General features: G+C 37.7%; 1 protein-coding gene across 9 annotated transcripts in view; it reads left to right on the forward strand.

The window, feature by feature from the left end:
* Nucleotides 1–15,857, forward strand: part of LOC137642400 (src substrate cortactin-like) — a 94,938-nt gene that overhangs the window by 68,887 nt on the left and 10,194 nt on the right. For 8 of the 9 annotated variants that reach the window (XR_011044769.1, XM_068374931.1, XM_068374934.1 and 5 more), the window contains 3 exons: nucleotides 195–296; nucleotides 8,311–8,404; nucleotides 9,051–9,106. Coding sequence is in view for 8 of the 9 variants with exons in the window: in XM_068374931.1 (XP_068231032.1) it covers nucleotides 195–296; nucleotides 8,311–8,404; nucleotides 9,051–9,106 (252 nt within the window). In the remaining variant the exon portion in view is untranslated. The remainder of the gene's footprint in view (nucleotides 1–194; nucleotides 297–8,310; nucleotides 8,405–9,050; nucleotides 9,107–15,857) is intronic. The other variant, XM_068374933.1, reaches the window with a different exon arrangement.

The following is a 15,857-nucleotide window of genomic DNA, read 5'->3' on the forward strand; positions in this document are numbered from 1 at the left end:
GTCCCTTCCAAATATGTCTGGTTTATAATCATAGCAGTAGCTTGCTTGATTATGCTTCATAAATTAGAAGTTTTAACTTTTAGGATTTTACTGATAGCAAATGTTTGTGAGAGAATGTGATTGTGGCTAAGCTTGAGTGAAAATTATGTTGCTGCACCTGCTGAGGCTGCTTGGATATTATGTATATGCATTAGGAGGCTGAGCAGGCAGCAGCTGAAGAGGAGGCCAGGGCAGAGAAGGCGCGCTTGGAAGCCGAAGTTCGCAGGCAAGAACAGCTTCTCATGGGCAACACGCAGGTGACTTATTTACATCAATAATAATTTTTTCCTTCATTCTCGTAACATTTATATAGGAAATATTTATTTCAATGTTGTTACTGTTTTTAAACTATTTCATTTTTCCTTATTTCCATTCCTCACTGGGCTATTTTCCCTGTTGGAGCCCCTGGGCTTATAGCATCCTGCTTTTCCAACTAGGGTTGTAGCTTGGTGAGTAATAGTAATAATAAATAATAATAATGATAATCTGAACATCACGTTTTTCATGTGGAAAGGCATGAGGAACCTTGATTTTGACAGTTCCATTTAATTATCCAAACTTATGAAAATTAATGATCTGGTGTTGGTAAGGACTCAAACTTTTGAGAGGGCTCGATATAACATACTGTGCTAATAAAAATTAAATAAGCCAATATACTTCTTAACTTTGCTTATGCAGTAACAAAACTAAAGTTGAAAAGGTTTTGAGTAAGTAATACGTGCTAAGACCATCCTTGATTCATGTAAAATGACTAATCACTTGCCATGCTTGTAAAGAAGGCTGCTTGCCAACACCAGGACCTTCTGGGCATAGATATTAGCTAATGCTCCTAGTATGTCAGCAGTGCTGCTTGTTTATTTCATTGCATTATGATTTTCTTTTATTATAAGACTGTTGGGATTTGTGTTCACATTCATATAAAAAAATTAAAGAGCCACTTCTTTGATCATTTATGTTCCAAAATCAAATTTATAAAATTGTAATACTGTTTTAAGGTATGGCTATTTGTAGGGAACATTTGAAAAGAAAGTAAAAAAAAAAATGCGTGTATCAGATTGTAAGTGATTATGGTACAGTAGTTAGTAACTAGTAAGTAGAATTAACTATAAGCTAATAGTTTATTCCTAGGTTAATAATTAAGTTTTAATGTCCATGTTCATGCAAATTACAAACCTCTATCTTTTTCAATTGCTTAAATGGTATTTCCAAACGTTTATACTATTTACTAATCAGCTGCTCTAAATTATAAAAGCTTAGATTAGACGGTAGGGAACGTGCCCAAACACTCTTGAGCCTTGACAGGTTTGTATATTTTACAAGTGGACTTGTATAAGTTCTCATTTTTTTTCAGTCATTATTTTGCTTGAGTGTTGTATTGTTATACATATCTTGCCTTTAGCTCTGTATAACATTATCGTGTTCTGGCCAATACTGTCGTGTTGGTGTATCAAGTTTTAGCAGATTAAAATTTTGGTGTACAGTTTTGCTTAGCGTGTACACGTTAATTGTTTTAATACAACTCCAGACACATCTTTTGCCTTCAGCCATGAGAAGAGCAATTGTTCATGTATATGCCTATACTTACTGATAGGCACCAGCTGCTTTTCTTAAAGTTTCCATGTCTGTAATGATGTCAACACAGCTCAACCAAAGCCTAAATTTCATAACCTTCATCCAGCCCAGCTTTTGAGTTTACATCTTTAAATAGTTTTTAGGCTGTCTGTATAACTTAGATATTGTAAATTTATTAATTTCCTACCATAGCCCCATTTTCTTTTTGAATAGGCTTTTGCTTGAAAAAAGTATTTAGTGCAACTTTATTACCTATAAGACAAAGTGAAGTTACTCGGGGCTTCATGTGTTGGTCCATTTTGTATTTGCTGATAATTCTCCCTTTTCTATTATTTGTCATAAATTAAGGAGTTTTGGGTATTATTTTGTACTTTTTCTACTCTTAAATTTTGAGCAAATCTTGTCCAGTTAACACCTCAGGTAGGTCTTTTCGTACACAACCACAGGTTTGTTGTGTGCGTAGTGTTGGTACTGAGGTTTTTAAGCTTGAATTTTAGCTTTGGATATTCTAAATGTGCAGTATGAGTAAACCTTAAAAGTTCTTATTGGTTTCTGCCTTGAAAGGTCCATCTTTGCAAAGTGTAGGGTATTTTTTAGCTTGTTAGTCTTATATGATCATAAGAAATAATGATGATTATCTGCCAATTGAGAATTCATTCAGTACAAAACACTATTTTTGCTGGTCAAGTGTATTAATAATCACCATCAACGTTGCATCAGACATGAAATGACTTCTCTGTCCTCTTTTATCCTCTAGAAGGACTGTGACATCTAATCCCATAAAGGGTAAAGACGATGAAAAAAACATGGTGATCTTACAACTAGTAATATTACATCAGTCAAAGAAAAACACCTGAAGATCTCAGGAATTTTTTTCAATTTTCTTTTTACCTGAATAAGTTTCAGGGTATTAGTATTTCATGTAAGAACTGGCAAGTTTTCCATGGGTTTTGAGATATTGGTACAAGCCTCATATTTCATGGTCAAGAGAGTAATTTTCCCATCCCCTCCAAATAGTTAGCATTAATAGTCTGCAGTTTGATTCTACAAATGACCCGATAAAGTCTGATTTATATCAAATCACCTCTTCACTTGCTTTTTCGGCAATCTATTTTTTAAGTCTAACAAGGCATTCAGGCATATGCCAAAGTGAGAAGTTTGTATTTATAAAACATATAATATTTTTATTACCATTTTATAGATCTATTGACTTTATTCTTTAAGCAAAGAATTAACATCTACTTATTGGAGGAGAACCTTCTTTTTTTTCAGACCTACCTATTCCTTGTAATTATCATTTTTCATTTAGACAGCAGAGTTCCAGATGCTTTTAGTCCTTATCAGATTGAGAAAAAAAAATGGCAGTTGGCTGATAGTTTTGTGTGCCTATTCTTTGCTTGATTGGTCAGTTGTTGGAGATAGTGGGACTGAGAGGAGGAACTCAACATTAGTGTACTGTATAATTTAAAGGAAGGTCCTCACATTACTGTATTAATGAGGAAAGGACTTGTATTACTGTATGATTTACAGGAAAGGACTTGCATTACTCAACAGTATGACTGAGAGGAAAGGACTCCCATTATTGTATTAATGAAAGGAAAGGACACACAATACCGTATGATTGAATTGAAAGGACTACCGTTGCTGTGTGATTTTTAGGAAAGGACTTTGATTATACTATGATTGAGAGGAAGTGACTGGTGTTACTGTATGATTGATAGGAAATGATTTAATGTGCATGATGGAGAGGAAAGGACTTTCATTACTGTATAATTTAAAGGGAAGAACTCTCATTACTGTAGGATTAAATAGAAAGGACTTGCAATACTGTATGATTTAGAGGAAAAGACTTGCATTTTTGTATGATTCAGGTGACAGTAAGACGTTTGTGTATTATGATTAAATAGAAAGGACTTGCAATACTGTATGATTTAGAGGAAAATACTTACATTATTGTATGATTCAGGTGACGGTAAGACGTTTGTGTATTATGAGTAAGGTTCCACAGTTCCTTTTTGAAGATGTATACAATACAACAATCCCCTCCAACTTGGATGTATTCCTGCTCTTTCCAATATACCTTCCAACCTATCTAATCCTTCCTAGGCCTTCTCATTCCCTGGTTTCCAATACCTCTCGAGTTATGAAATTTTCATTAACTTATTATCATCAATTCATTTGACATTACCAAACTGTATCCTACTCTAATCTTTTTATCATATCTTCTGCAAATCTTCATGTATATAATTATTTATTATTCTTACTCCATGTACTTCATAAGCAGTTCATCTCAACAGCTCCAACCTTTTTCCTTTCATTCACATTTAATATTCAAACCTCCTTTTCATAAAAGAAGAGTTGTTCAACAATTCTTTCATGCCTTGAGTATATCCAAGCACCAAGTAATATCTGTACGAGTACAGGCAGGACCATATTCAATTGGTCATCTGTGTTTTCCACTAATTTACTTACACTACTGAAACACACAGAGTTTGCGACTGTTTAAAAGGAAATCATAAATGCGTACATGTTGCACTAATTCTCTACTGTCTTGGTTGACATAAAGATGTGAAACTTCCAGTTGGATTTTGACATCCAAACATGTTACTTTCAGTAAGTGAAATAGGCATATTAACCTCACAAACACTGTGATTAGACCCATCATATTCTTTACCCCTAATCTTTGACAAGTTTTCTATCTCACTCTCTCTTTCATCATTTCTCTTTTCGTTCTTATTCTTTACCCTTAAGTTTTGATAAGTTTCCTTTCTCACTGTCATTAGCTTTCTAACTACCAAGACATACACCGTCAGGTCTGGTGCCTCAAAAAAACAACAACAGGGTAATGGAAGAGAAGTCACAGTTGCCAATTTCTGCAAATGAAGACAAAATTATGGGAACAGACAAATACATATAAAATTAAACTTTTACAAAACTAAAGAAAATCTATGACTACATTATTACAGCTCAATCTACATTTGCTTTATATACCTCAACCTTACATCTGTTCTCCCTTCTAGCAATACAACCCCTTCCAACTTTACTTCATAGTCCAGCTGTCAAGTTTTTTAATGGCTTCCTATACCCCACCTCTGTTATATAGCCCAAATTCATAAATCCAGGCTGATCAAGCTTGTAAGCATACAATACTACTGCCACACTTTTTTTTTTCATCATTAACATATACTAAAAGGTTTGGGACTTCTGACAAACATAAGTAAAGGGTTTATATGAAAAATTTTGTTTTATAATTTGATGAATAGGATTCATACTCTAAATACCTATTTTTGTGTTCTAAAAGTGTTAACCCCCTTCAAAATGGGTGTTGTTGATGTGTAGTTAAATGTATTTTTTTATGATTTTGAATATCCCTAATGGTCATTGAAAAAGTGGTCTACTGTATACAGTAAGGAAGGTGTTTTTATCCTGTATGTGCAGTCAATAAAGAGGAAACATTGTCCATATTGTTTATATAAGATATGTAAGAGCTTACTTAGATTTTTCTCGGTTGTTAGTAACATAAACGATAATGTTTTAGCTTGCTCAGAAGTTTTCACTCAAAATTCTTTTTTTTTTTTTTTTCAATTATTAGTGGTAATTCAGACCAGTATTTTGTATAACAAAAGTAGATTATATTGAGAGATGTATAAAGAGTGAAGAGTTTAGATAATTGATAGTTCAAATTTACCAGAAGTGCAGACCACAGTTTCATCTCATTACAGTATTGGACTTGAGAGTAATATGAGTTAATAGCAACTGTGAGGTTTTTTTTTTTTTTTTTTTTTTTTTTTTTTTTTTTTTTTTTTTTTTTTTTTTTTTTTTTTTTTTAATAGAAGGCTGCCTTCAACTGCATTTTATGTTAGTGGAACTGTGTATACTCCTCATGATCATTTGGTTGTCAAGTAATTGAAGTGCAGTAGGCATCTTATGCCGATGATCAGGAGTAAAATCGGAGATTGGTAAGCTACACTTCAGAGATTTCAGTCTTGTCACCAAAGGAAGCCTTTTAAATTTTTTTTGGAAATAGCATTCAGACCTTCCTAAATCACTCAGGCCATCCAGTGCCAGTTGAAGTAGGTCTGAAGAGACTGATTATAACATTATTATTATTTTCACTACTATACTATTCACCCCTTTTAATCCCACTCCCTCAGCAAAAACATTCACTCAAGAAGCAGACCCTTTTTTGGAACATTTTACTTAACGTGTCTTTGTGAGAAAGCTATCAGTTAGAAATTTATAACTTTAAATGACATAAAGCTGAAGAAATTTCCTTTCCATTGGTATGTAAAACATATTTTTATTTTAAATTTCCATGTGCCTAAATACAGTAACAAAAGATAAAAACTGGAAATTACATGACAAACTTCGTCCAATGCCATGACTCAATACATCCAATGACACTGAGGGTTGATTATGGTCATTATTAAAGGTCATCCCACCCCAAAGCTGAAAAACCAAAATTCAACCAGCCCAATGACCCCAATAGAGAAAATAGCCAAGTATAGTACAGGACAAATATCAGCAGTAAGAATAATCATACCTGAAAGGTTAGAATTGTCCTAACAGTAACTTTCAGTCCTTGACTGATAGGTCCCTCTATACAAAGGCCCTTTTGTTGGAAGAGGTGTTAATAATAAACCTCACTGGGAATGCCCTTTTTGAACCCTATTAATTAAAGATAATTCAGTAGGATATATATGTATACTTGGATGAGAATATTCCTACGGACAGACTAACCGTAGTGATTTCCAAGAGGAGAAATAAGAAGAATAGTTTGTTAATGACAATTGTAAATTATTAAGGTTGAAAGAACCATAGAAATCTCCCATTTTTTATGGAATGAAAGACAGGGGACACCTGTCTTCATCTTGAAGTGGCTTTGCCAGTTGGATCTGTTAAGGGAACTCAAGACTAATAGGTATCCTTCCACCTGCAATTTCTCTGAATATGAAAATCTGGCTATAAACTGTGAAACTTTAAATGATGAAATTTAAATTGAATAATGTTTTGCTTTGCAGCTGTTTGCACATAAAGAAATTACAAATGCAAATTGAAAAAAAAAAAAATGCAATAGAAATTCTTGATAAATGAATTTGCTAGCATTGTGGAAGTAACGAAATCAGCCGATTGAACAAGAAGTATTTTTGTTGAATGTGTATATACAGTACCGTACATTGTGGTGCTGTAATATTTAGTAAATTTTGGGTCTTTGAATTGAAAATTAAATGAAAAAGGTGAAACAATTTGATTAACTTTAAAAGCCTTTTATTATGTAAAAATATGTGTATCTGTAGAATACTAGATTTTATATCAACTGACAGTTTTCTTTTTCACTTTTCAGTCAGTTGATTCTAGTACAATCGAGAGAGTGCCTGTGTTTGTATTAAGTATTCTAACAGTTACCTATACATATTTTTACATACTGGAGTATTTAATTTTTATTTCAACAACTTACTGAAAATAAGGCACAACACTACATAGTTGGTAACATAACTTGTTGATAAATCCCACATGTGTAATAGTGTAGAAAATACTATTCAAAGGCTCATATCTAATAGACATAAATGGATACTTTCTAGAAAAATTGGCTGTAATAGTGAGGGTTATGTGGTTTTGATTTTTTTTTTCTTTTTTTTTTTCATTGACCACCAGAGTCTAATACCCAATACATAAACTATCCCATTGCATACGCTTACCAAAATCTTATTGGTAGTAGTTTGTGTTCTATCTAAATCGAAGCTAAGGGGAAGTATTCATCTCCCTTGGTAGTTATATTGGACCATACTATTATTGTTTTGAGGATTCTAAAGTTCCATACTCTGTAATGTATCTTATTGTTTTATATTGTATTTCAAAAAAAAATTCCTGAGAGATTGGGAAAATATATTGAAACAAAACAGTAAACAGATTTATCAGTCTTATTGCTGGCTGTAAAGAAAAGCCAGCATAATGTATTGGGAAATCAAAACATAGAAGTACGTAATCCAATCCAAAACTTGCTGTATACGTCTTCTGTTTTCTCCCAAATTGTGAAGATTAAGGTTTGGATAGACCATATTAATAGCCGTACCTTAATGCCAAAAGGGATCGTCCATGTTTCATTATTCCGTGTTCAGTGTAATGAAAATGTTTCCTTTTTTCTTTCTATGCTGCCAGTGTTTTTTATGTTCCCGTAGGAATATGTTGGTTTGATGGTAATGTAAGGGCTATCAACTGGAAATTGCTTTGTTCATCCTTTCACTGTTGATCTCATATTGTCTTATCTTTTATCTCATTATCAAACCATTTAGTTTTAGCAATTTTTGTGCTTATGTTAGTAAATGTGTTTTGTAAGTACTGTATTATGTTGCAGATGACTTGAACTATTGCATGATGTAAAATTATCCATTTTATGTTCAGTACATTGTGTAAAACTGTCTTGCATTTGAAGTACTATAAGAAACTATGTATCTTGTTCCATCTTTTTCCCCATTTATGTTTTGTTTACTGTATTTCTTCAAGACAGAGGCTTAAAATGGCAGCTATTGCATAAATAAAGAAATTGAGTTTGTCCTAAATAATTTTTAAATTTTAATTTCCAATAACTATTAAGATGTATTTAAAGATATAGAAGCTACTTTTCTTCACTGTTTGAAATGCCGTAGAAAACCTACTTCATGAATATCTGATTTTGTTTATATTATCTGTTTTCATTAGGCACCCCAAGAAGAAACTGAGATGTCACCTGAAAGCTTATCTCCAGATGAGGGAATGGGTATCACAGCATTTGCCCTGTATGATTACGAAGCCAGTAAGTAACGACTATAATCTCAGAGTTTTATTACAAAATCATTGCTTACATTTAATATTTATATGTTTCTGTTTCAGTGAAGCTTACTTGTAAGTACAAGTGTTAATATCTACGAAGCATGAGCTTCTTGTCCTCAAGATATATAATTCAAAAGATTTCTCACTCAAGTCATATAACCTTCCTATCCTGAGTATTTACGGTACCTTAAGTTTAGTACAGTACTGTAGTTTATTTGAAATCAAAATAAATTAAAAGCCACTGAGAATTTAGTGTAATTTAAGTGTAGCATTGGGACTTGAAAACCATGCTGGATGGTCCAGGAGACCTACCCAAGGCCTCCCCCTTCCTTATAATACTGTATCTACTGTACATATTCTTGAGTGGTGCTTGACTTTGTCTCTTACCTTATTTGATATTAATTTTCTTTTTGTTTGTTTCGTGTAAAGAGAATTTGGTTCAGGATTAACATATGGCTATTGGTTGATAGTACCTCTATTGTTCAGACAAAATCATGGATGTATGGCAGAGCTAAGGATGGTGACTGTGAGCTTATTAGTTATGGATTTTATGGAAACTATTTATTCATTAAGGAAATGCTTTTTTTATCATCTTGAAAATTCCTATAATAAGATATTTTTTATTTCAGTGGATACAGATGAACTATCCTTTGATCCAGACGATATTGTGACAAATATTGAAAAAGTAAGTTCAATTTATTGTTTTTTTTTACTCTAAAGTACAGTATTAGAGGTATAACTAATAGCCTCAGAGATTCCACAATACATTAATGCATATGTTTTTTCTTCATGCTTGGTCTACAGCTCTCATTTGCAGGTTCACTTCACATGCCACCAACCCAGTGGGTACCATTGCCAAAAGTTATACTGTATGTGATAATTTACTAATACATTAAGCCTGTTTCAAGGTATTCAAGTGTCAGTGTAAAGTCCGATAGGGTGCACCAAATGTATTCGCTTGTAGGGAAGAGAAAAATTCTTGATTTTAGTATAGGAAAGATACTGGTTTACCAAGGTTGCCCGAAAATATGTTAAGAAGTAATCTTTGATTTGCGGGAGTTTTAAAAAAAGGAAAGAGATATATGGAAACACCTCGGCTTTAAAAGATCCTACTTAAATTTGGGAAATTATCATTTTAATCCTGACTTATTTAATCATCAAAATTCTATTTTTCAATATTTAACTTAGCCGGTGATTATAATAGCTGCAACTCTGTTGCTCGACAGAAAAACTCTACGGAAAAATTCGCCAGTGATCGCTACACAGGTAGGGGGTGTACTCAACAGCGCCATCTGTCGTTCAGATACCCAGTACTCATTGTAAACAAAGAACTCAATTTTCTCTCTGTCGGGCTACCGGCAAGACCTACTAATTCGCTGTTGCTAACTGGATTTGTTTTCACAACTATTTGGTGAAGTACACTATTCTAGTTTTGAGCTTTCGCTATGCAGGTGTTTTATCTTCATCTTAAATCTTGAACTCGTTTTGGATAGATTTAATTATGGTGACAAAGAGAGTATGGACTTTCTTTCACTTTTAAATGGCCGACCCTTCCCTTAGACGGAAGTGTGTTTAGGTTTTTAGTAATTATCTTTTCACGTTATAGATTTTCCTCTATATATTTTATATCTCTCCGCCTTTTTTAGGCCTCTTCGATTAACTTTCCATTTTTTATAAACATATAAAAATAAATTTTAATGCTTTGTTTATATAGACCTTTCCTGAGAATAGGCGGTCCTAACTTGGAAATCAAAGTTAATCAAAGTTGAGCCCTTTATATCGTCTTTAGCTTTTAAAGAGCTAAGGATTTAAAACTTTTTAAATGTAATATTTTATGAAAGAATTTCTTTGATAGTCTTCGTACTGTTTTCAAAGAAGAACTAACGTTTAGTTTTTTATGCTACGCAGTTGTTGACGTTCAGGACGTTCATCATGCGCTCTATCGTTACGATAGAGAGAGAGTGTATCACGGTTTCACTTTGCAGTAAGAGTAAATCGATTCTGACGTTTTGTTCATTCTTTCTTAGCTTAAATGTTTTAAATTCTAATTTAAAGGAACTTTTTATTTGAAAAACCTTTCAGTTTTTTCCTTTAGTCAAATAACATGTTTTTTTTTTGACGATATATAATTGAGCTCTTCTCTTAGGTGCGAAATCAAGAGAGAAAGAGAGAGAGAGATAGAGACGGAGGGAGAGAGAGGAGAGAAAACGTTCCGTTCAAGCGGGTAACGTTGTTCTCGTGTTACTCACGTCCCTAGTCGCTGTACGGGGAGGAAGGATAAAACGTTTTTAGGTTTTTATTCTCGTCCCCAGGCTATGTGCGGTGAGAGATTGAAAACGTAGTTATATGAACTAGTGTTTAGTCTCTTTCCCAGCCACTGATTTTTTTTTTTTTTTTTTATCTTAAAATATGTTTTCTGTTTTTTGCTGGTATTATGAGCTTGCATTATACAACTGATTTCGCAATTACTACCTTTTAATGAAGGGTAGAATTGCGTGTTTCAGGTAGAAATAAGTGCAAAACAGAAAATCGAAGTGATAAAGTGATATGCGCAAAGTGTTACAGTGTTGCGTCCGAGGCGCAAAGTGTTACAGTGTTGCGTCCGAGGCGCAAAGTGTTACAGTGTTGCGTCCGAGGGTTCGTCTGTTCGTGCCTGTCGTTCACCTAGTCCGGGACCTCTTACATGCTCCCAAGCCCAGGGGAGAAGTAATGTCAAACGACTTATGGGTTCGAGAGGCCTTGACCAACGAACAGACGTTTTCCCTCTATGGTATCGGGTGTATCTTACCAAGATCTCCCCTACCATAAGACGAGAGAGACGTTGTTTCTCGTCGCCATCCGTAGGCTTTTCGCATAAGAAACCTGTCACAAGGTTTCGAAGCCCTTAAGCGAAAGTCAGTCCTTTCAGGACAGGTCCAGCGTCCTGGTTACAACCATTAGGACAGCTCTGACCCTATGCAGTCATCGGATAACTGCTCGCCGCCTAACAAAAGCGTAACACAGACTCCGAGAGTCTTTTTTTGTAGGCAAAGTGTTGCGGTCACAGACGTTACCCTCGTCTATTACCACAACCATTTCCGTTGATCCTTAAGGGGTTGTATGGCAAAACATGCAGTATATGCTTGCCTCCCTTATGGAAGACTATTCTGCCGATTAGTCCATTGAGTCTAGCCTTTTATCTCATCGATATCCTGGCTTTCAGCCAACCTAACGTTCCTTTGTTCTTACTGTTGACGTTGGCGTAGCTTAGTCACGTCAGTCAGGTTGTTTAGAACCACACTCGATACGGTCTCGTGTGGTTTTTCAGCCGCATTTGGACGTTAGGCCACTGGCTGATGCTCCTGTTGACGTTCAAGACGTTCACTAACAATCGGAGTTGACTTGTTTTGACTCTGTGCGTCAACCTCCGCATTCTAGAGTTGTTTTGACTGCTCAGTCTAGGCAGTCAAAGCAGTCTCGAGTGGACGCTGTGCGTCCTCACGCACCTGTTGTGGTTGACAGTTCAGTTGTTGACAGTTCACAGACTGTCAAGCAGTTACATGACGTTGCGTTCTGGTCCGCTACTAATGCAACAGTGAGAGACTCAGCTTTTATTGGACAAGGTTCCTGTAGATGAGGAAGTTGCTGTTCTCCCTCCTACTGATATTCCCTTGAGGACTCTGTCAGATGGAGAGGAGCCTAAAGCTGCTTAGCCTCCTATGGACTTTAATTAAATCATGATGATTTTTTTAAGGATCTTCGTCCGGATCTTTTTGTAACTGCTGCTCCTCGTTCGCCTAAACGTCAGAGCTTACACTAGGCCTAGCTACTTCGAAGCCGTTGTTTTTAAGCTAGTGCTCTCTCGCTCTCCTAGAGAGCGTTACGTTGGCTAGGCGACTGGTTTTTCACCAGGAGGAGTTTGGGGGATACAGCCTTTGCTTTCCCTTCTTTTAAACTGGTTTATAGAGCGAGAGTCTGACAGACACGAGAGAAGTTCTCGGCTTGGGAGTTCATGCCTCTGCCCAGATAGACTTCTCAATTCTGGTAGACTCTCCCTGGCGCCTAGCCAGGAGACGCTCCAAGTTGTTTACAGGTCAACTTCACAGCTGTTGTCGAGCCTTTGAAGTTTTGCTGTACTATTATGTCACGCATAACAAGGCTTTCAGGGATGGTAAACGGTTCCGCCTCAGTCGCTAACCCCGTCTGTTGCCACACCTGCTCCCGTAGACCCTAAATGGGCTTTGCTGCAAGACATGCAGTCCAAGCTTTCGTCCTTGATAGAGGACTTAAATGCGGAGAAGGTTGCTACCGAACCTTCTGGCCAACAACCTTCCAACCGGTCGGTTGTGCGCCCTGTTGACGCTGAGGTAACCTACTCGCGTCTGCCAGTTGAGGTGGTTCCTCCACCGATGCGACCCAGTGTGGGTTGCCAGCCGCACGTTGACGTTAAGCGACGCTCAGAGGTGGTTGTTGACGTTCAGGACGTTCAACAACCAGCAGAGGTGACTTGTTTTGACGCAGTGCGTCAACCTCAGCAACCCGGTAGGGTGTTGACTGCACAACCCAGACGGTCTAGACAGTCTCGGGTTGACGCTGTGCTTCCTCGCGCACCCATGGTTGTTGACAGTTCACAGACTGTGCAGCAGTTCCATGATATTGCGTCCGGCTCCGTCACGCATCCACCAGTGCGACCGGATTCAGCAAGCCAGACGTTGCCCACTCCATTGCAGTTTCCTCATCAGTTTCGGATGAGGAACCCTCTGATGAGGACGTTGCTGAACAACAAGACGATCAGCCCCCAGCCCTGCTATCCATCCAGAAGATGCTGAAGAAGGAACGCTGCTCAGTCAGGCTGTGGATGAGTCTGGTAGGGACACTGTCATCTGTGGATCAATTTGTGTCACTAGGAAGACTACACCTCCGTCCTCCTCAATACCATCTAGCTTTTCACTGGAAAAAGGACAAGACGCTAGAAGCGGTCTCGATCCCGGTTTCCGAAAAGATAAAGTCTTGTCTGACTTGGTGAAAGGACAATATCAACCTAAGAGAGGGTCTTCCCCTGGCTGTTCAGACTCCCTACCACGTTCTCTTCTCGGACGCATCGGACGTAGGCTGGGGTGCGACATTAGACGGTCGGGAATGCTCGGGAATATGGAACTCGAGTCAAAGGACAATGCATTTCAACTGCAAGGAGCTACTGGCAGTACGTCTGGCCTGGAAAAGCTTCAGGTCTCTCCTTCAAGGCAAAGTGGTGGAGGTGAACTCGGACAACACCACGGCTTTGGCGTACATCTCCAAGCAAGGAGGGACCTACTCTCGGACGTTGTACGAGATCGCAAGGGACCTCCTCACCTGGTCAAAAGGTCTAAACATATCACTAGTAACGAGGTTCATCCAAAGCAACTTGAATGTCATGGCAGTTTGTCTCAGTCGGAAGGGACAAATAATTCCAACAGAATGGACCCTCCACAAGGATGTATGCAAGAGACTTTGGGCCACCTGGGGCCAGCCAACCATAGATCTCTTCGCAACCTCGATGACCAAGAGGCTCCCAATATTTTGCTCACCAATCCCGGACCCAGCAGCAGTTCATATAGATGCCTTTCTCCTAGATTGGTCACATCTAGATCTATATGCATTCCCTCCGTTCAAGATTGTCAACAAGGTACTGCAGAAGTTCGCCTCTCACGAAGGGACAAGGTTGACGCTAGTTGCTCCCCTCTGGCCCGCGAGAGAATGGTTCACCGAGGTACTTCGATGGCTAGTAGACGTTCCCAGAACACTTCTCCTAAGGGTGGACCTTCTACGTCAGCCACACGTAAAGAAGGTACACCAAGGCCTCCACGCTTTTCGTCTGACTGCCTTCAGTCTATCGAAAGACTCTCGAGAGCTAGAGGCTTTTCGAAGCGATTGCTAGAGCAAGGAGAACATCCACCCTTAGAGTCTACCAATCGAAGTGGGAAATCTTCCGAAACTGGTGCAAGTCAGTATCCGTATCCTCGACCAGTACCTCTGTAACTCAAATAGCTGACTTCCTCTTATATCTGAGGAAAGAACGATCTCTTTCAGCTCCCACTATCAAGGGTTACAGAAGCATGTTGGCATCAGTCTTCCGTCACAGAGGCTTAGATCTTTCCAACAATAAAGATCTACAGGACCTCCTTAAGTCTTTTGAGACCACGAAGGAGCGTCGTTTGGTTACACCTGGTTGGAATTTAGACGTGGTACTAAGATTCCTTATGTCAGACAGGTTCGAGCCACTACAATCAGCCTCCCTGAAAGATCTCACCTTAAAGGCACTTTTCCTGGTATGCTTAGCCACAGCTAAAAGAGTCAGTGAGATTCATGCCTTCAGCAAGAACATCGGATTCTCATCTGAAACGGCTACATGTTCTCTACAACTTGGTTTTCTAGCCAAAAACGAGCTGCCTTCTCGACCTTGGCCAAAATCGTTCGATATTCCAAGCTTATCGTATGGTTGGAAATGAACTAGAAAGAGTCTTATGCCCTGTAAGAGCTCTTAAGTTCTATTTAAAACGAACTAAACCTTTACGAGGCCCGTCTGAAGCTTTATGGTGTTCAGTTAAGAAACCATCTTTGCCTATGTCAAAGAATGCTTTATCCTATTTTATCAGACTGTTAATACGAGAAGCTTATTCCCATCTGAATGAGGAAGACCAAGCTTTGCTGAAGGTAAGGACACACGAAGTTAGAGCTGTCGCAACTTCCGTGGCCTTTAAGCAAAATAGATCTCTGCGAAGTATAATCGACGCAACCTATTGGAGAAGCAAGTCAGTGTTCGCGTCTTTTTATCTTAAGAATGTCCAGTCTCTTTACGAGAACTGCTACACTCTGGGACCATTCGTAGCAGCGAGTGCAGTAGTGGGTGAGGGCTCAACCACTACAATTCCCTAATTCCATAACCTTTTTAATCTTTCTCTTGAAATGTTTTTATTGTTGTTTTTGGGTTGTCCGGAAGGCTAAGAAGCCTTTCGCATCCTAGTTGATTTGGCGGGTGGTCAAAGTCATTTCTTGAGAAGCGCCTAGATTAGAGGTTTTGATGAGGTCCTGTTGTATGGGTTGCAACCCTTGATACTTCAGATCATAGGGGTCGCTCAGCATCCTAAGAGGATCGCGAGGCTCCGTAAGGAAGACGTACTTAAAAAGGCAGAGTAATTGTTCAAGTCGACTTCCTTACCAGGTACCTATTTATTTTGTTTAGTTATTTTGATAACTTCTAAAATGAAATAAAAATTCTTAGCTCATATGATGTAAACATATTTTGCTGGTCTCTACCCACCCCCCTGGGTGTGAATCAGCTATTATAATCACCGGCTAAGTTAAATATTGAAAAATGTTATTTTGATAATAAAATAAATTGTTGAATATACTTACCCGGTGATTATAAATTAAAGGACCCTCCCTTCCTCCCCAATAGAGACACAGTGGACCGAGGA

Source organism: Palaemon carinicauda, chromosome 6, assembly GCF_036898095.1.
Source record: "Palaemon carinicauda isolate YSFRI2023 chromosome 6, ASM3689809v2, whole genome shotgun sequence".
In the NCBI taxonomy this organism is placed as follows: Eukaryota; Metazoa; Arthropoda; class Malacostraca; order Decapoda; family Palaemonidae; genus Palaemon; species Palaemon carinicauda.